We start from the raw sequence: 23,648 nt of genomic DNA on the forward strand, positions 1-23,648 counted from the left end.
ACAAAGAATTGTAAAAAATTAATATAAAAAACAAAAAAGGTAAGTAAAAATATATAGTTAAAACTATTTTGACAACCACGTGCGTCGCCTTCTCGTACATTTATTTAGTGTATTATTAGTCTAGATAAATCGTCTAATAAATCTGTTTTAGATAAGCGCATTAATAGTGTACATAGTACGAGTATTGAACTTAATTAGTACGAAATTCTTATAACTTTTTGGATTTTGTACGAAAAGATGCCTCATCTTATTATGGATTAATTAAGAGGTTTCTTAACTTCTACCGATCGCTGAACCAGAGAGAAGATTTGTGGTCTAGTACTTAAAGCTACACGTGGAGAAGTCGCTAGCCATCTTCAATTCTTTGGACAATTAATTAGTATTATTCACCAGAAAAGCATGTTTTAGGTTTTTCAATATTCTTAAAGCATGATTAATTCAGTTATGAGCATGATACATGTGATAATTACGCGAATAGATTTTGTCTAAATAATCTGCTAAATAGATCTGATTATTATGTGATTTATTTACATGCTCTTCCGCTGCGTGCACCAACAGTTTTATCAAAATTGATATATAAAAATGAATGGAAAAAACAAAAAATATAATTAAAAAATGTTAAGAAACAAAAAATATAGTAATTAATAAAATGAAACGGAACGAAAACATAATTAATTGGAAAAAAATAAGCATGTAAATTGTTGCTTGGAAAACCAGGAACAATGCTGTTTCTTAGAAAATATGCGAAGCATTACGGGTTCTGCCAATGTGTTGCTCTTGGTATTATTTTCGACTAAACACCTGCAGAGAAAACAATGCATGTAAATGTTGTCAATATCAATATTCTTCTAGCAGATAAGATTAACATTTGTAGGTTACGACTATTTACATATTACACATTTAATCTCAAACATAGAATAAATATAATATACAATTAACCAAACTAATAATCATAAAAATATCGAAAAAGATTAAACTAAAAAATGCAAATTGGGCACGCGTCCGCCGACATAAAAATGATGCTACATATAAAGGCCACCACATCGTCAACCGTCCCTCGTCTACGACCCCTCCACTCCATTCCCTAATACAATATGCCGTCGAGAAACGCAAACAAAAAAAAATACAAAACCACACTGAGAAGATAATTTCACAACTAAAGAACATGTATTTATAGATTTGTACGGTATAACTTATTTAAAATATACTCCTATAATTTATTACTAGTAATTGTGCCACGAAAATAATTTACATATATAATTAAATTATTGGATTGCAGGTTTGCCTTACCACAAGGGGAAAAATTGTGTGGTTTGATCTTCAAATTTTCCTTGTGACCTCAAAAATTGGTCTACAACCATACTAGCATTAAGCCGCGGCCAACTCCCTTTTTTTTTTTTAAAAAAAAAACTTTTTTCTTGAAGTATCAATGAAATATTATCCAAATTTGACTCAGCACGGATTTTAAAAAATTTAGAAAAAATGAGTTGAAAAAGTTAATGGAATGAGAGTCTCACATTTATATATTAGTTTTATAATAGAATGTGATTGTAAAGAGTTAGTGGAAGTGAGGTTCATTCATCAAAAATAGAAGAAAAAACAAAGTGGACAATTTTTTACGGACGAATGGATTAATTTTTTATGTAATTTTCTTTTTCAATTGAAATGATTGATTTATTTTTCAATTTCAAATTTACATAGACTTTAAATATTTCGTATTCTTAATTGTTTCATAAGTGAAAAATCAAACTTTACAAACTACAGCAAGTGACATTCCAATTCTATGAAGCCACGGATTGCACAGGCATCAATTTCTAAAAATGTTCCCATTTTGGATTAAAACCTCCTATATAAAGAAATACTAGTATTAATATTTAATTTGCACGTGCAATTATAAATTATAAATATACTAAAAAAACACATTTTGTTGATTTTTAAATTAATTTCAATCAAGTCAATTTCAATCACTAGCCTGAATACTGTTTTGTGAGAGTCAATCTCTCTCTCAGATAATCTGATATAAAAGGAGAAAGGGAAGGGAATCCCCACAACCTGACTGCAGTATATTTGTAGAGAAAGAGAAGTGATATTCCAAGGATACCTTATAAACAAAAAAAAAGATATCTTTTTGATATACTTCGCCACCGGCATTCTTCATTTCCTTTTTAGTTATCAACCAGGATTAACAATTAATTCTTCATTTCATTACTCTAAATCAATCACTTACCTTTTCCACGATACACACACAGATAGTTTTGTTTTGTCTTTGTGTAATTGGGATTCGGAAAAAGTAGTTTTAAGTAAACAATGTTGGAATTGGGGGCGGTGAGGCGGTGCTACTCGGATGCGGTGGAGGGAGTGAATGTCGGATTGGCTTTTGTTGATTCGGTCATTGCGTTTCTAGCTCTATATAAGGTTTAACTCTTGTTGCTTCTTTCAATTCAGTATTGTCTTATTCTTTGATTCCAAATTGGATTTTATTGGGTGTTTGGGAGAGCTTCTCTCTCTTCTTCTTCTCCGTGCTTGTTTGAATTTATCCAGCATCTGTGTGTTTCTGAGGGGATTGAGGTGGATGTGATGAATGGCAACTGGAAAAAGAATTGAACTTTGAATGCTTGAAGCATAGAGAAAACCGATGCCCTAGGCTTCCACAGTAGGAACAATCTTTCAGCATTTCCATATGTTTGTCAACTCATTACTGAGATGATATGTCATTTTGTAGGAATGAGGTTGGGGTTCTGAATTGAATTGGCAACTTTTTCATTTGAATTAACCAGGAATTTTCATCTAATTCGTGATTTTGATGTTCATATCATGTTTGGAATTTCTATCAAGGGGTGAAACATTGAAATACTAGGGGCTTGATCGATCATGGCTGGATATGTCAGACCATTGTTTTCTATACTGTGTTATTGGTGAAGATTGTATGTCTAAAATCTGTAGTTCAGCGGTGTGTTTATGGCATGATATACCTGCTAAAACTTGCTTGAAGAACATTTGCATAGCTGTCAAGAGAACATTTACACAGCGAGTGCTGCTGCAGCCTATCATTTAGTAGTGCGTTTATGGCGTAATATCTGCCAAAATATCCCGAGGAATATTTATATAGCTGTCATTGTCGAGGGACCTTCAGGATTTCCTCGTGAGTGCTTAGTTGCTCGTAAAGCATTAGTACCAGCTACCAACACAACAGATGCAATCACGCTATGTTACCCAGCCTTGCAATGTGGTGTTGGTGGTTGAGTGCCAGCTTCACTACTAAACTTGTCATCAGTGTCATCTGTTTTGGTCCTACCTTTTGTTACACTTTTTGAGGATGACTGTTGTGTTGGTTCACACAATTCACAGTCGCATTCCGAATGCGATGAACCTTATTGAAAGATGAGCAAATAGAGTGGTTTGATGGAATACTTTGAACAGTTACAATATTTTAATAGAAATATATTTATAGCTATATTGTGCAACCATTGCAAGAATCCAGTGTGACCTAGACCTTTTACAAGGTGAAATTGCCATAATTTTAACACTGTGCTTCCTACATTCCAAATAAAAGGAAACAATATGCTTCCTAATCAGCTTATCCTCTAAACTTCCAAGTCATTCTGTTATTTTTTCTTCCAGACATATGTCGTCTTTCCTGCCTTCTTCATTCTCTGTACTCCTTATCTTGGTTGTCCTATATCGGACTTAAATGTTATATACTAACCTCAAAGCATTAGCTTAAAACTCCAAGAATGACATTCTTTTATGCAAGCTAACTATAATTTGCTTTGCTCATCAATACTCTGTAACTATGATACTTATTACACATTGCATCTTTTTATTATGATTCTTTCGAAGTATTGGCTTTAGTTCTTACGTATTTCATATGGGATTTCCATCATTCTGGCAGTTGATTAGAATTCATTCAAGAAATACACAGCTTGGATGGACTCGCCAAAAGGTAAATTCTTTTGTATTTCTGTGGTGTGCTTTATTTGGAGCAAGTTATTTTCATACAACGGAAATCTTTATCTGAATAAATGCGATTCAGTTTACACTAAATTTTGTGAGATTTTTTGTATTTTAGTGCATAACACTGAGTAAATCTTGGCGAGTAATCCAGTTCTTCATGTTAAAATCAAGTGCTTTAATCTACATTTTATTTTCTCTCATGTCATCCATCATAGCTATAGTTCTTTAGTTGGATGCTTCACACTATACTTGGAGCCCATTCAAATTTGAGTGACTCGACACATAAAACTGGAGCAATAATTGCATGATTTGCATATTAATTCTTTTTTGCTTTTGAGATGATAGAAATCAGTTGGGAAATGTATGCGACCAATTGACCATATTGACTGCTATCTATTTAATTGAATCTGATCAATGCTCAATTTGATAATAATTTCAGGTCATTCATCTATTGATTGGGTCGTCCAATCTTGGTGAGGATTACTAACGTTCTGATCACTGGTTCCGATAAGGCCTTTTAGTTGACTAATTTCAAATGAGCCGTACATAACATGCAGCATGCTTGTGATCTTGTATTCTTGGCAGCATATTCTTTTGTTGTAACTTTTGGTAGTCCATTTAGGAGCATGTGTTGTTATACTGAAAAGGCTTTGCACAATCAATGTTTGACAAGCTATTCATTGTGGTGTAATTAAGTAATAGTAACAAAATTGAAATATTCAATTTCAGGTTATTTCCTTTATTTTGTATTAAATCTGGTTGCTGCTTGTAAGGGTTGGATTTGCTGGTCGTATTCCTGTGGTTTTGTTATCATGGGTAGGTAAATCCCCAGCCTGTGGTGTGATTATAGTTTTCAATAGTCGCAATGATAGTATGAAGAAATACTTACCACAAAGATAACATTAATGGCAGCCTTCCCCAGAATTCTGTTCATTGCAGCATTTCTCCTGCTTTTGTCATTTTGGTAAGTTCTCTCATATCTTGAAAAATTTATAACCTATATCTACATATATGTGATCGGCAATATGTTATGGTATTGCTTTTAAGCAATATGTTTTATAGTGTGTAAAGTATTGGTAATCTAGATTTCCCCACCTCTGGATATAATGGTGTGTAATAGAGTTCAAAATTAAAGCAATGTGTCTGGTTAACATTCATGATTTTGATACCCCTCTGGTTTCTGCATCAACTTCGTCTTACAATATGTGATGTTTTCTTTGACTGAAAGTAGTTATCATATAGATCTGTTCTTTTTATGAGAACACTATACACAAAGTTCTGAAGAGAATAATCAGCTGGGTGCTTGTAATAGAGATTATAAAAAAACTATTGTCTGAACTGTATGGTGAGCTTGAGAGTTGAGAGTGCTCTAGATCAAAGCAAATTGCTGCAATCTTATTTTCTGAGCTTACCTGGCGATTTTAACCATATCTTGCTACAAATTTCTATGCTTTACCTTTAGCAGCTATAAAGTGATGATTTTATACATTACAACTGTACAAACTCTAAGTCGGAGGTCCTCACCATTTTGCAGTCTCTTTCAGTCATATGGAACCTTTTATAGAGTACTCTATATAGTTTACCAATTACTTATTGTGTCACTCAGATAACATTGGCCTCATTTCGGTTGATGTTTTGCAGGGTGGACCTGTGTCATCACCCCATTGATGAAGAAGAAGATGATGGATATAACCCCCAAGAAGCTCTGCTTGAGAAGATGAGCAAAACTAGTCCACAGACTAATGGAAACCGAAGGTGTTGCTCCTTCAGGTTAGCTCATATCGGAAGCCGTCAAAAGATTGTGATTGTGGTAAAAAAGCAACTTTCAACTATAGATAATCGTTTTAAAATCTCTATAATCCACATATAACTTACCCAACAAAATTATCGCCAGGTAACAGTTTTACTTTTTGCAATAATGATAGCATCTTCAGTACTGATATGGATTGGGGTGGATAGCAGTCCTATCGAGTCTGCAATTGTTGCTCAGGCATGTAATCATGGTTTTTCCTTTACTCTCTTGTAGACTTGTTTCGTGTGGATCTTGATGAGTTTCCAACTTTAAGAGAGCAACAACGACTGTAATATCAAATTGCTTTGTAACCTGATTTGTGAATATAACACTTCTGCATTAATCTCTCTTATGAAGACTGTCCAAGAAATTTTTCCAACTTCTTGCAGGTATATGTAGATCTTATTGCCGTGGTTGTCCTTTTTCTTGGAGGAGCCTTGGCATGCTATGGTGAGCACGTAGACTTCTTCGTTTGTTTCCTGATGTGGAAACAAATGCATTTTGCCTCTCTTATACTAATTCGTGTCTACTGTTCTTTTTATTCCTCTGACATATTCACTATCCAGGAGGTGTATTATTCTTGAAAATGAAAAAAGTAAGATCTGAGCGGGCTTCATCTGAAATGCAGAAGGTAGTTGCGTGATTCTGATGTTCAATTGTAATCACGTCTGCATGTTGCATGTCTTGGCCTATTCATTTACTTTTGCATAAAAGTTACGTCTCACGGCCTTCATTGCATCACAGGTTGCTGGTTTGGCTGTTGTCTCCGTTATTTGTTTTACATCAAGTGCTTCAGTTGCAATTGGTACTCAAATACCTGTAAGTCATTGGCGGCATATTAATCGATTAATCAGCTTCATTTCCCTGGATATTCCATGACTAGCATTCTCCATCTGCAGCTGTTTTATGACTCGGATGAAGGACACATGGATGCTTTCCGTACTTCAGTTCTTCTCGTTTTGTATTATTTTATAGGTATTTGCTTATGCTAAACAGTATACCCTAACCTCCAAAATGTGTTACCTATGTAGTAGTATTATAATCTGCATCATAGTCTGTTTGCCATCATCCATTGCACTGCCATGAAAGTAAAGCTGTCTTCCAGGTTCATCAGTGCCTTCAGCAGTTGTTTTATTCCTGATGAGAGAACTGCCACCTCCCCTCATCAATAATACTAGGCGCGAAGAATCAACAACGATAACATTCATACATGAGGACTCAACGACAGCAGCTCAACGACAGAGCTGGACTAGAGCAACTCAGAATCAGGTTCTAACGCTTATGCCCGCCTGGACACGCTTGTAGATATATTTAGTACTTAACAGGTTAATATTGAGCCGCTTGTATTTAACTGCTCGTTACAGGTATCGAGGGCAAGCCCCATATGAAGTTTGACATGGTGTAATTCAACCAAGGAAAGAAAAGATTTAGAAGGCCCCCTGAGGAGTAGAGCCGCAAGGCTGCCTTTGCTGAGCCTTTTAGTTTGATAGATTTGTCTGTATTGTACATAGCACTACTATTTTCTAACTTATGCTCAAAATTCTTTTTTCTGGTTATTGCAATAAGCCTGTTTAATTAGTTTCCTATATATTTATGTTTCAAATTAGAGTTACACCGAAAACTACAGATGCGATGACAGAGTACCATTTCTGATATCTAGATAGTTCATAATTATGTACTACTAGCTTAAACGAAATGCAACCACAAATGAGATTTCCATAGAATTAATAATTATGCATAGCTCAAACTAAATTCAATCATGAATGAGATTTCCATAGTTTCTTTATTTTCCAGCCCAAATTTACAAAAGGGAACAAACACTTTTTAGAAAAACAAAGACCATTGAATCAGTTCTGCCAACTGGTAATTTCCAAGGCTCCAAATAGCACATTCTGTTGCTGTATGGCAAACTATATCCCAAAGGGGGTTGGCTCATCCACATCTCTTCTCTCCTCCAACAGCTTGTTTGATTCTGAACATGTGGATCAGCGAGTAAGTTTTTGAAAGGCGCAAAGATAATTCACAGAACAACACGTATCCGGTTTCACACCTTTATTCGATAGCTCTCAAGTGAAGCAAGGTAAGATTCATGTAGAGAGCAGAAACTGCAAGTTCCACCGGAATGAATATCAGAGTTCACATGTATCATAGCAATAAAACAAGAACAGAATTTTCTTACTTATTCATAATCTCATACAGGTGTTTAGAAATGTATGCCATCGATGGATGTGAACAATAACAAATCAAAGAATGCCCAAACAAGGTTGACTGAAGAAAGATTTAAGTGCTATGTAAGTACACCTTTCAAGACAGAGTTATTCAATCTTGTTGCTTATCAATCTGCATTCGCTAGGTGGCCACACCTGTAGAGAAAGAAGGTAAGCAATGTCCGAACTTCCCTGATTGAGCCCATATTATTGATAAAAACGGCATCATATATGATCTTGATCCAACTTAAAATGCAAACAGTTTCACATAACCATTTACACATATATGATAGAACAGCATCATATATGATTTTGATCCGGCTAAACTGCAGTTTCATACTTATAACCAATTACATATTTATGATAGAACAGCATCATATATGATTTTGATCCAATTAAACTGCACAGTTTCATATAACCAATTTCACATTTATGATAGAACAGCATCATATATTATTTTGATCCAAGTCTCCAACTAAAATGCAAACAGTTTCATATAACCAATCACCATTTATGAAAAAACAGTATCATACTACTATGGTTGAATAGCTCACCACAGCAAATACTCTATAGCCTAGATACCGGTAAGGAACTGCACCGAAATTCCTGGAATCTCTACTGTTGAGCAAATTATCCCCTTCGACCCAAACATGCCCATTTGGTACCTAAATCATCAAAAAATCATTTTTTAGAATCTTCTGCACACTAAGCATAACTAAAGAATAGGTACACTAAATCATAAAAAAAAAAATCATTTTTAGAATCTCCCGCACCTCCCATGAAACCCTAATTTGATCCACACATTAAAAATTGGGGATAATTTAGATAAAAGAAAGAAATGATTTTAAAATTGAATAGAAAGTGAATGAGAGGGTTTACAACAAGAGTCTTCTTGAGATCAGTATATCCGCGACCGCGATTATTGGGGGGAGCATAAGAAACGACGTCGCCCCCGAGAGCCTTGATCCTCTTGGTTAGGAACTTCCTCGATTGCTCGGGGCTAGCCATTATGACGATGTCACCCCGGTCGACTTTGCCGCGGAGGATTGATATCTTTTCAACCAAAACGATGTTGAAGTCATCGAAGGTGGGGCGCATACTGGCACCCATGAGCTGCAAGGGAATGAAACATGGATAAGGAAATGCGAATTGGCAACGCACATTCACAGCAAGGATTGTGCCCTACTTTGAAGTATCTGATAGGGGAATACAATATGGCTTTATGCGCGGCTGCCTTCGCCATGGATGCCACTCTCTCCATTTCCAAACCCCTCTCTCTTCACAATCTGCAGCGAAATTTAAACATAAATGGAATCCCACACTCAATTCGGATCCAGAAAAAATGGTTGAATAGCTCACCACATTCAATCTTGTTGCGAATCAATCTGCAATATTTAGGTACCTAAATCCTACTGAGGGGCAAATTATCCCCTTCAACCCAAACATGCCCATTTGGTACCTAAATCATCAAAAAAATCACTTTTTAGAATCTTCCTCACCTCTGATATTGCTAAGCTTAACTACATATTTACAAAGAATAGTTACACAGACACGAATGGATAATCATTCTTCAATAAGATCAAACTGGCGGATCCAGAAATTTCATATTGGGGTGCGATAAATAATTATATTGACTTGAAAATATAAAATTCAATCGATCTTTTTTATATAACAAAGAATTTATATTAGTTAATAGAAAGTGAATGAGAGGGTTTACAACAAGAGTCTTCTTGAGATCAGTATATCCGCGACCGCGATTAGTGGGGGGAGTATAAGAAACGACGTCGCCCCCGACAGCCTTGATCCTCTTGATTAGCAACTTCGATTGCTCGAGGCTAACCATTATGACGATGTCACCCCGGCCGACTTTGCCGCGGAGGATTGATATCTTTTCAGCCAAAACGATGTTGAAGTCATCGAAGGTGGGGCGCATGCTGGGACCAATGAGCTGCAAGTGAACCAAACATGGATGAGGAAATGCGAATTGGCAACGCACATTCACAGCAAGGATTGTGCCCTACTTTGAAGTATCTGATAGGGGAATACAATATGGCTTTATGCACGGCTGCCTTCGCCAAGAATGCCACTCTCTCCATTCCCAACTCTCTTCACAATTTGAGCTGTGTAAACTAAGTGACAACTGTGGTAGAACTAATATGGAATTATGTACGATTGAAAGATAATTAAAGTATTACTCCTGGTAATTCAATATTGAGATCGTAACTAATCAATCAATTTGGAAGAATTGGTTGAATCTTCCAAGATTAGTAAATTTGGGATAAGACTTTGTTTCAAAATGAAACACACATGATCTAGCTAGTTGGTTAATTGAGATGAGAAAAATTGTGTGAACTGTGGAGTAACAAACAGCAGCAAAAATTGTGTGAACAAACAGCAGCAAATATATATGAAGTGAAATCTGGAATGTGTTTCTCCACTTAATTAATTTGAAAAGAATATCTATATATCTGTAAGTCTTTGTAATGACACGAGGCTGAGGGAAAGAAGACTAATTAAAAATGTTGGTATTATGATATTATCCAACATTTACACAAATGTGCATAAATGAAAAGTTACATCATACTAATATGCTTATTCAAAACAATTCTGCTTATCCAACCATATATATATATTTGTGGATTAATATGTAAAAGATTGACTTATTTCAATTAAGACAGTTTGGCCGAGTGGTCTAAGGCGCCTATTTATGCATTCATTCTAATTTTAATTTTTAATTAAAATATTTAATTTCCCACTAGCAATTATACCAATTTCAAAAGTTTTCACAATTTCTTTCAATTTGCTCCATCATTATATTACTCCAAATGATTCTTCAACGAAAACTAGTTAACCAAACACCATTGTCAAAATCAAAACACATCACAATTCACACAAACACATGAAATGTTCATTAATTAACTAGCTCAACACACTTAATTTACATCATAAACTCATAACTAATATTCTCCCCTCACTTTCCGGGAACAAAGTTGGTGGCAAAGGCCCAAGCGTTGTTGTTAACCGGGTCAGCAAGGTGGTCGGCAAGGTTCTCCAAGGGTCCCTTTCCGGTGACGATGGCCTGAACAAAGAATCCGAACATGGAAAACATGGCGAGCCTCCCGTTCTTGAGCTCCTTGACCTTGAGCTCGGCGAAGGCCTCAGGGTCATCCGCCAAGCCCAGGGGGTCAAAGCTCCCACCAGGGTAGATGGGGTCAGTGACCTCCCCGAGGGGCCCACCGGCAATGCGGTACCCCTCGACGGCGCCCATGAGGACCACCTGGGAAGCCCAGATGGCCAGGATGCTCTGCGCGTGGACCAGGCTCGGGTTTCCCAGGTAGTCGAGGCCGCCCTCGCTGAAGATCTGGGCGCCGGCCTTGAACCACACGGCTTCCCCGAACTTGACCCCGTTGCGGGAGAGGAGCTCGGGGAAGACGCAGCCGAGGGCGCCGAGCATGGCCCACCGGGAGTGGATGACCTCGAGCTCCCTGTTCTTGGCGAAGGTCTCGGGGTCGGCGGAGAGGCCGGCGGTGTCCCAGCCGTAGTCGCCGGGGAACTCGCCGGTGAGGTAGCTGGGGGCCTCGCCGGAGAAGGGGCCGAGGTACTTGACGCGGTCGGGGCCGTACCAGGGGCTGCCGGAGGAGACGGACTTGGTGGCCGGTTTGCGCATGGAGACGCGGCCGCCGTTGCTGGCGGAGAGCTGGGGGGTGGTCTTGACCGCCTGACCGGCGAAGGATGGGGAGGAGAGAGCCATTGTGGAGGCGGCCATTGCTGAGTGAGAAATGTGTGTGTGTTTTTTTTTTAACTTGAAGAGGTGGTGAGTGATGAAGTGGAAGGGGGAAATGTGTGTGTTTTTATAAGGTATTTGGAGTTGTGGGGGTCCTTATCTTTGAGTATCATTTTATGTGTTCTTATTGGTTGGTGATATTTAAGGGTAGATAATAGCATTGATTTTTTTTTTGTATTGATATTTGGTAGATATGAGGATGGAAGAGTCTCAACTCTCATGCAATGGTGGGATATTGCTTAGGTTTTGAGCCTATAAGGTGCTGCCAAGTGTGCGGATGGATATTGCAGTACAACAAACTGATTTATTACTTATTAGCCATAGGGGCAACTTCATGCATGAAGCCTTGGACAAATATGACTTGAATGCGTATAGCTTTTCTTATCACGTAGTCTAATTAAACAAATACTTCGTCTCCCCCGTTAATAGTTCATTTTTGCCATTTTTATCTGTCATTCAGTAATTGTTCACTTTAACATTTAACTATAAATGATAAGTAGGTTATATATTGGACTAACTCATTCCAGTCAAATTTTATTATAAAATTAATACATTGGGACCATATTCCACATTTTCTAATCCATTTTCCTTTATATTTCTTAAAACTCGTACTGAAATTAAAGTTGACAATTAATGGGGACGAAGGGAGTATAATGATTCTTGTAACTAGTAAATTTAAGTAGTTGAATTTTGCAACAAGAGAGGGGAACTATTGCTATTGTATTCATCGTTAATCATTATATCCACATTGATGTATCAAAAAATAGACCAGACAACAAAAATGATATGGTCATGGATGACAGTAAAAAATAAACGTATTCTTAGTTAAAAGAAAAACAAAAATATTACAACAAGTACGTGTGAGGTTAGAAAAGGAAAATATTCCGAAAAGATAAAAATATAATAGTATCAACTACTTTCATGGTTACCGTTAGAGCTCGCTAAACAAGTTTGCCTTGACTTAGCATGCTGGGGCCTGATCAGCATTCGGGCCGGGCCGGGCTTGGCTGGATTGATATACGAGCCCTAGCTAGCAGCTTTGGGCCAGAGAATTTGTTATTTTATTTCAATTTTTCGTGATTAATGCTTGAAATACATGAGCTGAGCATCGAGCATTCCAGAATTAGTTCCACTTAACTAAATCGAATCCTCAAACATATTTTGGTCAAGCATTTGAGCACTAATTCAATTTCAGTCGTGCATATCCCGTCAAGTATTCATATTCATTGCATGTTTCATGTACAATATAGAGATCACATATCCAGCTTGTTGAATTTCTTTCGACCATCCACAAATGTTTCAAGCGTTTAGAATAAACAAGCAATTAATCATAAAAAAACTTATAATCTACTATAAGTGAGCACATACTAAAAGAACAGAGTCTTGCCGGCACCAATGTGTTCGCTAAACCCCAAACATATTCGTATTAGCGATCACGCGAAAAGGTGCTTGTGTTTCATTGTAAGAGCATCTCCAAGGAGAAAGGTATATTGAGTATGTATATTTCTCATTTAACTTCTCAAAAAGATTATTATACCTTCTTAAAAAGTAATGGACTCTAAGGAAAGAGGTAAATTAAAAAGATAAACATAAATAACTAACTTTTTACTTTTACTATCGCTTTAAACTATTTATAATTATTTTTTAAAATGAGTGCGCAAAATGAAATGCTTCTATTACAGTGGAATGAAGGGAGTACTACTTAGTACTCCATAAAGAGTATCGGCATTTCGACAAAATGTGTCATAACTCGTGTCACAGCCACACTGCCCACTGGGGCTAATGAATTCGTGGCCTTCTGAATTTTAAAAAAAATTCAGAGTATTTTAGTCATTTTTATATATATATTATAAACTTTTATGTGTGAAATTTGCTATTTTAAAAATTCAAAAAATTTGGCACTTGAAATAATAAAGTTAGTTTAATTACTTATGAATATATACATATATGAGAGTGTTTGGGTACCACTACCTCTTAAAATACCACTATACCACCATTGCTAGCCAATCATTTATACACGTGGACGAATAATAAGCTGCCATGTGGCAAAAAATAAATAAAAAAAGGTAAATAGAGTGTCCACTATAGTTGGCCGGGCCAAGCCACAAAGTGTGGCAAGGCCACAAAATCGTGGCCGGACCCAAAACGCCCATGTTTTCCACTATAGTGGACATGCCCAAGCCATACAATCATTTATTTTTTCCATTTTGTTTATATTTTAATTTTACTACAATAAAAATTGTTAGACTATAATAATTAAATAAAATGCATAATTTAATAAAAACTAAATCGAAAACTAAACCTTCGTTGTATTATAGAACGGGGTAAAATTATACAACGAAAATTGTTTAAAACACTCAAACAAAAACTAAAAAAAACACCGCCATCGCCGACTACTCGGTGTCATCATCAGAATCCGCCGCTTCTTCTTCGCCTGTTGCATCGTCACCGCCAACGCCATCACCGTCACCACCACCACCACCGCTCTGAGGTCCCGTCGCCGCCACCGCCGTGTCCTCCCACCCCAACAACGTCCTCAGCCTCACTATAAGGTCGTAGTACATCCTCTTGGTAGACGGGTCGGTCGACTTCTCATACAAGGCCAGAGTGTCCTGGAGTTGCTTCACCATCTGCACCTCCAGGGTGTTGTTCAACGCCGCTCGGGCCGGTCCGGGGGCGGATGCAGATGGGCCCGCAGTAGAGTGTTGGGATGCAGCGGCGGAGGCGGATCTAGCGGCTCGGATTGCGGGCTTTTGACCCAGGGGCCGTGGACGCCGGGATAGTGACGAGGGGGGCTCCTCCATAACCTCGTCGTTGAGGTCGAAGGTCCTTGAACCGCCGCTACTACTGCTGTAATTGTCGGCCCTGCCCCGTCTTGTACGCCTCGGCCCAGAATTAGACTCGTTCTCGCAGATGGCTCTGAATTTTGGGGAGTTCCGCAGAACGAGGAATTCTGCCCAGTAGGTAAACTTCTTGCCCTCTTGCACATTGAACAACTGCATCGACAACGATTATACGTCGGCTTCGCTGCGGCCACTCTAGCATTGCGCATTTGGTTCTCGTATATACCAATGAACTTCCGGAGAGTTGTAGTGATCCTGCCGAACTTCTTCCGGATCTGGTCGGGTATACGGTCGACGCTCCCCGGCGGTTTGAATTCATTGTACACCACCAGGACTTTCCGCCAGAAGCATAAGTCGGTCTGATCCGTGCCAACTATGGCATCTATCGTCACCGTGTCCCATGACCTAGCAATAGCAACAGACTCATTGTCTGTGTACAGAAACCCTTGTCGACCACCACCGCCATCGCCTTCTCTGCGACCACCGCGGCCACCTTGCTGCCTGCCGCCGCCGTCGCCTTCTCCGCGACCACCGCGGCCGCCTTGCTGCCCGCCGCCACCTCGCGCGGATCCACCGCCTCGCCCGCCGCCGCCCCTTCGCCCGCCGGTGCCACCGTCACTTCGCCCGCCGCTTCTTCCACCGCCTCCTCTCCCCGTCTCTACACGACCGGGCGTCGGGGTCTCAGACGACCCCGACAATTGTTCCCATGTGAATCTATCAGATTCATCGAGCGGAGATTGACTGCTCTGGAATGGGTTGGATTGGAATTAGGACGAGAAGTTTATCGCGTCCATGTTGGGTCGGTATTCGCCCATCCCCGGTTGGGTACGACCCGCATATCTCTGCTGATAAGCCGGGGACTGACCCCGGTTTTGGGGTGTTTGTCGCCACGGCGCCGGCGATGGCGGACTCCACGTCTGGGATAGAGGACGGGTGGGACTTGATCTCCAGTGTTAGGGAGGTGGAAAGCTCCCCTGTCCCGAATCTCCATAGCCGGGATCATCTCCGCCTTGCATTTCACAAAAATTAAAATTGAAGGGAATAGGGTAAATTGTGTGTGAGAGTAGAGTAAAAATAAGAGTTGAATTTTAGGTATACAAAGAAATATTTTCAAAAATTAAAAAAAAATAATAAAAAATTAGAAATTAGGGGAGCCGCGGCCCGTGGCCACAAAAACTCATGGTCCAAAACCAACAGAATCTTAAAACCCAATGAAAACACAGATAGAGATATCAACAAGATAAGAACTCCCACCTCATCCCACCTATAAGTTTAATCCCAACCGCCACCTCACTTCCCATCCTCAAACAATCACCCTCAATAACATCAAACAACACATTTCTCACTCAGCAATGGCCGCCTCCACAATGGCTCTCTCCTCCCCATCCTTCGCCGGTCAGGCGGTCAAGACCACCCCCCAGCTCTCCGCCAGCAACGGCGGCCGCGTCTCCATGCGCAAGCCCGCCACCAAGTCCGTCTCCTCCGGCAGCCCCTGGTACGGCCCCGACCGCGTCAAGTACCTCGGCCCCTTCTCCGGCGAGGCCCCCAGCTACCTCACCGGCGAGTTCCCCGGCGACTACGGCTGGGACACCGCCGGCCTCTCCGCCGACCCCGAGACCTTCGCCAAGAACAGGGAGCTCGAGGTCATCCACTCCCGGTGGGCCATGCTCGGCGCCCTCGGCTGCGTCTTCCCCGAGCTCCTCTCCCGCAACGGGGTCAAGTTCGGGGAAGCCGTGTGGTTCAAGGCCGGCGCCCAGATCTTCAGCGAGGGCGGCCTCGACTACCTGGGAAACCCGAGCCTGGTCCACGCGCAGAGCATCCTGGCCATCTGGGCTTCCCAGGTGGTCCTCATGGGCGCCGTCGAGGGGTACCGCATTGCCGGTGGGCCCCTCGGGGAGGTCACTGACCCCATCTACCCTGGTGGGAGCTTTGACCCCCTGGGCTTGGCGGATGACCCTGAGGCCTTCGCCGAGCTCAAGGTCAAGGAGCTCAAGAACGGGAGGCTCGCCATGTTTTCCATGTTCGGATTCTTTGTTCAGGCCATCGTCACCGGAAAGGGACCCTTGGAGAACCTTGCCGACCACCTTGCTGACCCGGTTAACAACAACGCTTGGGCCTTTGCCACCAACTTTGTTCCCGGAAAGTGAGGAGAGGATTGAGGGTTCGAGATTGAGTTTGTTGCTTTAGTTTGGTCACTTGTAAAGTTTCATGTGGATTGTTGGAATATAAATGCCATATCTTGAGGTTCAATGTTTTTTTGTCAATTGAAATTCTTGAAATTGAATTCCTCCAAATTAATTTTGTTACATGAGAAAAATGTTACTACTAAGATTTATTGGGTATTGTTACTAGATTAAATATTCTTATCTTCAAACGACATTCATTATAATCAATTTTATGTAATTCATCAAACATATTTTGTGAAATTTGACAGAAAATGGCACAATGAAAGTTACTATTTGTAAGTAAAAAAAATCACAAATATTAAGGTGTAGTATTATTTATTTTTTAAAGTTTCATTTTTTAATCGATATTAATTACTACTAATATTTATTAGGATGCATTTAATCAAAAGAATGAATATAAAAACACTAAAAATTACTCCCTTTGTTCCAAATAATTTGTCTCACCAGACATGAGTTTTAAGAAATGTAATGAAAAGTGAGTTGAAAAATTTAGTGGAATGTGGGTCATACTTTTATATATTAGTTTTATAATAAAATATGTGTAGAAATGAGTTAGTGGAACATAGAGTCCACTACCAAAAAATATTAAAAAGTGAAATGAGACAAATTATATTGGACGAACCAAAATGGGAAAATGGGACAAAATATCTGGGACATAAGGGAATAACAAATAATCCGAACTAATTCTAAATAGTCTTAATATGTAAGAAAAATCGTTAAGAAAAATCGTTTTATTTCCGATAAACCCTATTCAATACCTAGTTCTATATTAGTAGAATATAGTACTACTTCAACTGTAAGGGCTTAGAAGTGTATTATGTGTATATATATGTACAAGTAAAAATATATTGGTGCTAATCAAGAGTATAAATGAAAGAATTGGAGCTGAGTAGCCTTCATGTGGCGGAGGTGAGCACGAACGCCGCCCTCTGGATCAGCTCCACAATCACACAGCTACACAAGTAACACGAACATCGACATTTGTGGCTTAACTTTCACGAGCTCATCCACTCTACCAATATACAAGCGTAGACGACCTCAATGGCGGCCTTGTATCAGTCTCTGCTCCTCGCTCTGGCGATAGACATGTGATAAAGTTCTTCATACAACGGTGCTGAAGAGTCCCAACTGAAATCCAAGCTCATCACCTTTTGTACAAGCTGTTTCCAACTATCAGCATCGTTCATATAATGGTTAAATGCCCGTTTCAATGCATTGCTGAAACCCTGTATACATTAAACAAAAAAACAACAGATGTTGGTTATGAAAATGCACTCTTTAGAGAAATATATACTCCTATTCATAAATCATCTCATTTACAATTCTGAGTTACCTTCTCGTTAGCTTTCAAGAATGTATATCCATTTCTGTGATGTGCAGGTATGGCATCGTCGTCAAAATCGAAAACACTGCAATTTGATTTACAACCGTGACTATATGAACCGAGTCCACTGTGATTCAAAAAGTCATATGCATATGATTTTAACCTGTCATTGAGTCCTCCAGTCTTCCTTACGATGGGAACTGACCCGTATCTCATAGCAATCATCTGTACATGTGAGATTTCAATTAAGATACAATTGTGCGTAGCCTGAAGATTATGATGCCACGTGTACAGGATACCTGAGTAAGGCCACAAGGCTCGAAGATGGATGGGATGATCAACATGTCTGAGGCAGCATAGATCAAGTGTGAAAGAGCCTCGTCATATTTCAGTATCAATCGAGCATGTTCATGAGTCTTAAAATGATCACAGATTTCTTCAAACTCCCTCTGTCAAATGAGAACGGCCATTATCAGTATGGGTTAAGTCAAGAACATTCCACCTCTGAAGCCACACAGCTAACATCGTCATTTTCACCTCCAATAAACTCAATGAACAGAATATAAGCACAATACAGTAATAAATGGAAAGCTTTAAATATCACAATGTAATGAGAGACACCAACTTCTCAAAATAATTTTGAAATTGAGAAACCCGAACTTACCTGAATCTCAGGCACTGGACTTGAACCAAGAAGAACGAACTGACCACCTAACTCCAATGTCCGGTATATTGCATGCTTTATAAGATGTACACCCTTTTGAGGTACCAATCTAGTTATGCAAGCAACCTGCACATGACATTTTATATCACAAGAAAGCAGTATCCCAGCAGGTGAGTAAGACATTAGGTAGGATCAACCAAAAATCTAATTAGGCCAATACATAAACAACATTTGATTACATTAGCACTAGTAATGAAACTTAAACAAGGAGAAGCTCAGAACAGTTCCCATGGTAATTAATGGTATGAGTTGCGAACTGTGAGTTTTGAGCAGTTATCGGGCCCCGGCAAAGGCTCAGAACAGATTGTCATCAATTTCAAACTTTACTTACCAATGGCTGCCTGCTGTTGGCTGATGACAATTTTAGATATCTCCTTAAAGCTTCTTTGTTTTCTGCTTTGCCATCAATGTCATTGGAATGATACTGAACCTTCAAAAAGGGGTCAGTTGCTGGATTCCATGCATCAGTATCAATTCCATTTAAAATTCCAACAAACTTCTTTGAATATGTATTTATTGTGTCCTGCAGGCCTCGCCCACCCTGAACATCATGAGAAGAAGATAGGATAAAAAAATCTGTTAGCTCAACTAATCATCCATAGTTGCTTAGACAATGATACATAAGAAATGAGCTGCAGAATGCAAAAGAAAGAGATTGGGAATACAAGTACAGCTGGTGCGAAAGCATAATTATTCATACCTCTGAACCCCGCACCTCTTGGGCATAGGTTGGTGAAACTGTTGTCACAATATTAGAGAACACCACAGCACCCTGTTAAGCAACAAGGACATGCCAAATGAAAGAACAATAGAAACCATGAAGCTGAAACTGGTCTAAATATGTCATGATGAAAATGAAGAGTCAACGTTTAATCACTAACCTACTACAAACCAATTACTATAAGTATATAAAGAGGTTCTCTGCCACAGAACGATGTCTCTCTTAACAGTGCAGGCCTAAAAAGCTTTTTACTCTTGGGTGGTAATCATGGTACACAGGGGAGATCTTGTTACCTTAACGGGGTTGACTCTGTCATTTGCAGAGTGATCTTGCATCCTATCAGGTCTGTTGAGTTGGCGAACATTAAGACCACAAGATGCTAGCTCAGAAGCTGGAGCTGATCCTTGATACTCAAAATTGTGACATGTAAAACATATTCTAGCTGAATCCAATCCTTTTGGCACGTATAGATCCCAATAAAGGGGTGCCTGCCACATTTAACAAGGAAAATGTAAAAAAGAATGCCAGGGAGGCACAGAAGAAAGGTTAAAATTTAGTATTCATACAACGAAAGCTGTTTGCCAATCATGACTATGGATTATGTCCGGTTTCTTCCCAGCTTGATGAATTAACTCAAGTGCTGCCCTGCTAAAGTATGAAAACCTCCTAAAATCGTCACTCTCTCCATAAAATTGATTCCTCCAGAAGAATTTACTTGGATGAAGAGGTTCGATGAAATAAACAGGAAGCCCTAGATATGGTCAAAATTACAGCCAACTAAAGTATTAGGACACAACAAAAAAGCAAGGATATTTTCACTTTGGAACCGAAATAATTCTAGACCTTCAACAGTGCCAACCCAGATTTTGTTTTTGAACAGTTGACGATCAAAATATGACTCCACAGGCATATCCAAAACCTGCATCAAATGAAGATCCAGGTTAGAGAGTATTATTAAAATAAAAGAGCACATCCATCAAACGCCATTTACCTTTAAATCCTGTATGGTCTCATACTGCATGCAATCATATTTTGGTAGAACAATTTCCACAAGGTGCCCCTTCCTCTGAAGCGCTTTACTAAGACCAGTCACTACATCTCCCAATCCACCCACCTTACATACATTTTAGCAGATAAGAAAGAAACAAAATGTGCATACAAAGCAAACATAAAACAAGAACAAATGGTACTTAAACACGCGACTAGCGATTCCGAAGGAACTGGAGTTACATCCCCTTTCCATTCAAGAGTTCTTATGTGTTTCCACGCCCCTTTGAGACCCCGAAAAGTGGACAAATTCCTTTTCTTAAGTCTTAAGAACACATACAAGATTCGTCACTACAAAAAGGATAATGGTAACCCCACCATTAACTACTTCATTTATGAATTTCATAGTAATAGAAATACATGTCCTACCGAGACAGAATTTGCAATTTGCTAGCCTCTTGCCTAGCAGGCAAAGATTTACCTACGCGGAAAGGATGATTCATGAAAAAACATTTTGAATCGTTGCCTTTTATGCTCACCCTGTCGTTGGTGACGTTAATCTGAGAAAAGTCAAAATAATTTCCCTCTCACTCTTTCCTTGCATTGACATATAAGAATCAGATACGCTCCTCTCCCTCTTCCATATCATTTCTCTTAACAACTTCACTTGATCCACTGAAATCTTCTTTTCAAGAAACCATCCATCCACCAAAAGCAATAAATTAGACCAAAACTCAGAAGGCCTGTCATGCACAGATCCATATTCTTGCCTTTTCTTGCTTTCTTCTTTCAATGCATTCAGTGTGTCCTGGAACTCCTTCATAGAATCTTGACACGATTTAATATAGTAATGTGTCGCTTCATCAGAATTTTGTAGGCGGTTATCCAATAGTTCTATATTTTGCTGCATTAGTTCAGTATGTTGCTGCATTTTCTCTGATGACAGTTTATAGTCGCTGGTCTTACTGATAGATTCTTCAAGATAATCAACCTTCTTAAGGAGTTCTTGGTTTAGCTTCAGTGCTTCAATCGCTTGTTCTGCCTGCTCTGTTGCCTTATCTAAGAGTGTCTGTATATCCTCTACTTTCTCATATAAACTCTTGCGTTCAGATTTCAAGCTAGAGATTTTTGAAACATCTTGTTGAGAAGCAGAAAGTTTATACTCCAACTCTTTGAAGGAGGACTGTAACAATGACCGTTCTTCCTCCAATGTTTGAACACGCTGCTCAGTTCCCGTAATATGACTAAGCTCTGCCTTAAGAGCCTGTAGCTCATCATGCAAGACCATATTCTCTGACCTTAATGAATCTAATTCCTGGCTAAAAGAACTGACAATGTCCAATTGCGAAGAAGAAACAACATTATTCAAGTCCTGTTCAAGTTCCTCTCTGCTTGATAATTCAATTCGCAACTTCTCCAACTGGTCTTCAAGGAGTTCTACGTGTATCTTCTCTTCTGTAGCCACTTTCAGACGTGCAACCGTTTCAGCCAGTTTCATCTCCAAAGTGTTAATTTCTCCCTGCAATGACTTTTTTTCGCTGAGAAATTTCTCAAGATCCTCAAGAGCACGTATACGAGCCTCATTAAGAAGATTTATATCTGTAATGCAATAAGCAGCAGATACAAAAAGTTCAGCTAGCAGAAAAGCAAGACTACATTTTTAGAGATAAAATGTTGAGCTCTCATGAATCACTTCCACATTCCGTGTATAACAACTCTTCCTGCGATTCTACCATCAAAGATGGTGCAAGTAAGAGACCACACTAATATAAATGGATCAAGTTGAGCAATGACTTACTCCTTTCAGCACTTCGTATCATTCTAATTAAATCTTGAAGATGAATACTTGAGCGTTGCCGTCCTCCATTTCTAGTGGTGGACTGTTTCAAAGATATGATCATCAAATGCTTACTCTATCAAAATAACAAACTAGAGAAAAGAAACTGTTGATTTCAAACCCCTTAACAATTATCAAAACCGACATGATTGGCAAGAGTTACCTATAAATGTCCTAATACGTTGGAAATTGATAAGATATACAAAATCATGCAATTGACGTGCACCTGAGTTCATTTCAGTGAGAAATTGTAGCCATGAACCCCGTGATACTACCTAAACAGCAACATGTAAGAAAGCACATCTCATGTTTCAAAAGTAACATTTTGAAAATATATTACGTTTAGCTATGTGATCAGAAACTTTTTGCTCTCCCATAAATATGTGTACGAAACTGAAATATCATAAAAAAAGGCCAAATGAAGAATGAACCCGGGGGTACATACTGGAATGTCATTTGACAGAAAAGAACTGCTCGTGTTTTCATCATTTAAGTGCACTGATCCCTCTGAATAGCCAACAGTGTCACTGTGCAAAGACCTAACTTCATGTGGTTGAGAAGAACTGATGTAACCCTCTCCTTCCAAGTATTCATATTCTATTACAGGAACATTATTCTTGGAATCTGTTTCTTGATCCGAACCTGAATTGCTACCTTTGGGCAAGCTGCTGCCAATATTCGTCTCAAAACTTGTATTTATTGGTAAAGCGTCGCCTTTTCGCGTGTGGCTTGTATCAGTTTTGCTACCATCAATTGGCTTAAAACCTGTATTTGTTGGGAGATTGATTTTCTTTGCTTGTTGTCTCTTATTTCGCAAACTGCAGAAGAGGCATCCAATATACATCAATGGCATCATGATTCATGATAGCTAGAGTATGCAAGCAACAAACAAATTGAGCTGGTCAAATTTCTCAATTGCAGTTGTAATCATAACTCCGTTTATCACAATTTGAAAATATTTAATTGTAGCCACCTTTAACAAAAATAACTCTTGCCAGATAAAGAGTAATCATGTAAAAACAGTGTGATTAGTAATCAAGCAAAAATTCCAAAACGAAAAAGGAAACCTGAAGTGACGCTGGCTCATTTTACAAGACGTTGGGTACCAGCGCTGCCAAGAGGAAGAGAAGAGTCTGACTCGAGGAGACTTGAGTCCGGCGCCAACCAATTCGCGTCGGAGAAAGCACGTCGACGGCGCCGACTCCATCAATTTGTGAGGCGATCACCGCTGTGAGAGAAAATAAACGGTTGTTTAGAACCAACGACTGCTTAGCTTTAATTTGGAGCTT

General features: G+C 39.2%; 4 protein-coding genes and 1 long non-coding RNA gene across 15 annotated transcripts; 2 read left to right on the forward strand and 3 right to left on the reverse strand.

The window, feature by feature from the left end:
* The first annotated feature begins 2,068 nt into the window (after window positions 1–2,068).
* Window positions 2,069–7,324, forward strand: LOC125190392 (tobamovirus multiplication protein 1-like). 11 transcript variants are annotated; one of them, XM_048087690.1, is made up of 13 exons: window positions 2,069–2,415; window positions 3,893–3,943; window positions 4,394–4,427; window positions 4,684–4,770; window positions 4,867–4,918; window positions 5,596–5,764; window positions 5,849–5,944; window positions 6,136–6,196; window positions 6,313–6,377; window positions 6,491–6,565; window positions 6,646–6,721; window positions 6,852–7,015; window positions 7,111–7,324. In XM_048087690.1, the coding sequence occupies exons 1-13, from the start codon at window positions 2,308–2,310 to the stop codon at window positions 7,132–7,134; spliced, it is 1,062 nt and encodes a 353-aa protein (XP_047943647.1). In that variant the 5' UTR covers window positions 2,069–2,307; the 3' UTR covers window positions 7,135–7,324. The 11 variants fall into 11 exon arrangements, with proteins under 11 accessions (XP_047943647.1, XP_047943652.1, XP_047943651.1 ...); XM_048087699.1 differs by having other exon boundaries at window positions 2,071–2,415; window positions 4,728–4,774; XM_048087693.1 differs by lacking the exon at window positions 2,069–2,415 and adding an exon at window positions 2,443–2,729.
* A 357-nt stretch (window positions 7,325–7,681) lies between these two features.
* LOC125190393 lies at window positions 7,682–8,627 on the reverse strand. Its single transcript, XR_007170907.1, has 3 exons — window positions 8,508–8,627; window positions 7,797–8,109; window positions 7,682–7,718 (listed from the first exon to the last, which is right to left on the reverse strand). It is a non-coding gene; the product is annotated as an uncharacterized LOC125190393 (long non-coding RNA).
* A 2,212-nt stretch (window positions 8,628–10,839) lies between these two features.
* Window positions 10,840–11,778, reverse strand: LOC125189028 (chlorophyll a-b binding protein of LHCII type 1). Its single transcript, XM_048086193.1, has one exon. It carries the CDS (start codon window positions 11,717–11,719, stop codon window positions 10,925–10,927), a length of 795 nt encoding a protein of 264 aa, XP_047942150.1. The 5' UTR covers window positions 11,720–11,778; the 3' UTR covers window positions 10,840–10,924.
* Window positions 11,779–15,870: 4,092 nt separating this feature from the next.
* Window positions 15,871–16,830, forward strand: LOC125188746 (chlorophyll a-b binding protein of LHCII type 1). Its single transcript, XM_048085776.1, has one exon. It carries the CDS (start codon window positions 15,933–15,935, stop codon window positions 16,725–16,727), a length of 795 nt encoding a protein of 264 aa, XP_047941733.1. The 5' UTR covers window positions 15,871–15,932; the 3' UTR covers window positions 16,728–16,830.
* Window positions 16,831–17,482: 652 nt separating this feature from the next.
* On the reverse strand, window positions 17,483–23,646 carry LOC125190538 (probable starch synthase 4, chloroplastic/amyloplastic). The gene is given in 15 exon segments (XM_048087864.1): window positions 17,483–17,992; window positions 18,100–18,175; window positions 18,254–18,315; window positions 18,390–18,539; window positions 18,755–18,880; window positions 19,146–19,355; window positions 19,515–19,586; window positions 19,829–20,023; window positions 20,102–20,286; window positions 20,379–20,454; window positions 20,527–20,649; window positions 21,034–22,121; window positions 22,321–22,402; window positions 22,805–23,177; window positions 23,427–23,646. Coding segments are annotated over 15 exon segments (3,129 nt in total). The 5' UTR covers window positions 23,567–23,646; the 3' UTR covers window positions 17,483–17,821.
* Window positions 23,647–23,648: the final 2 nt, after the last annotated feature.

This window comes from Salvia hispanica, chromosome 5 (assembly GCF_023119035.1).
Source record: "Salvia hispanica cultivar TCC Black 2014 chromosome 5, UniMelb_Shisp_WGS_1.0, whole genome shotgun sequence".
In the NCBI taxonomy this organism is placed as follows: domain Eukaryota; kingdom Viridiplantae; phylum Streptophyta; class Magnoliopsida; order Lamiales; family Lamiaceae; genus Salvia; species Salvia hispanica.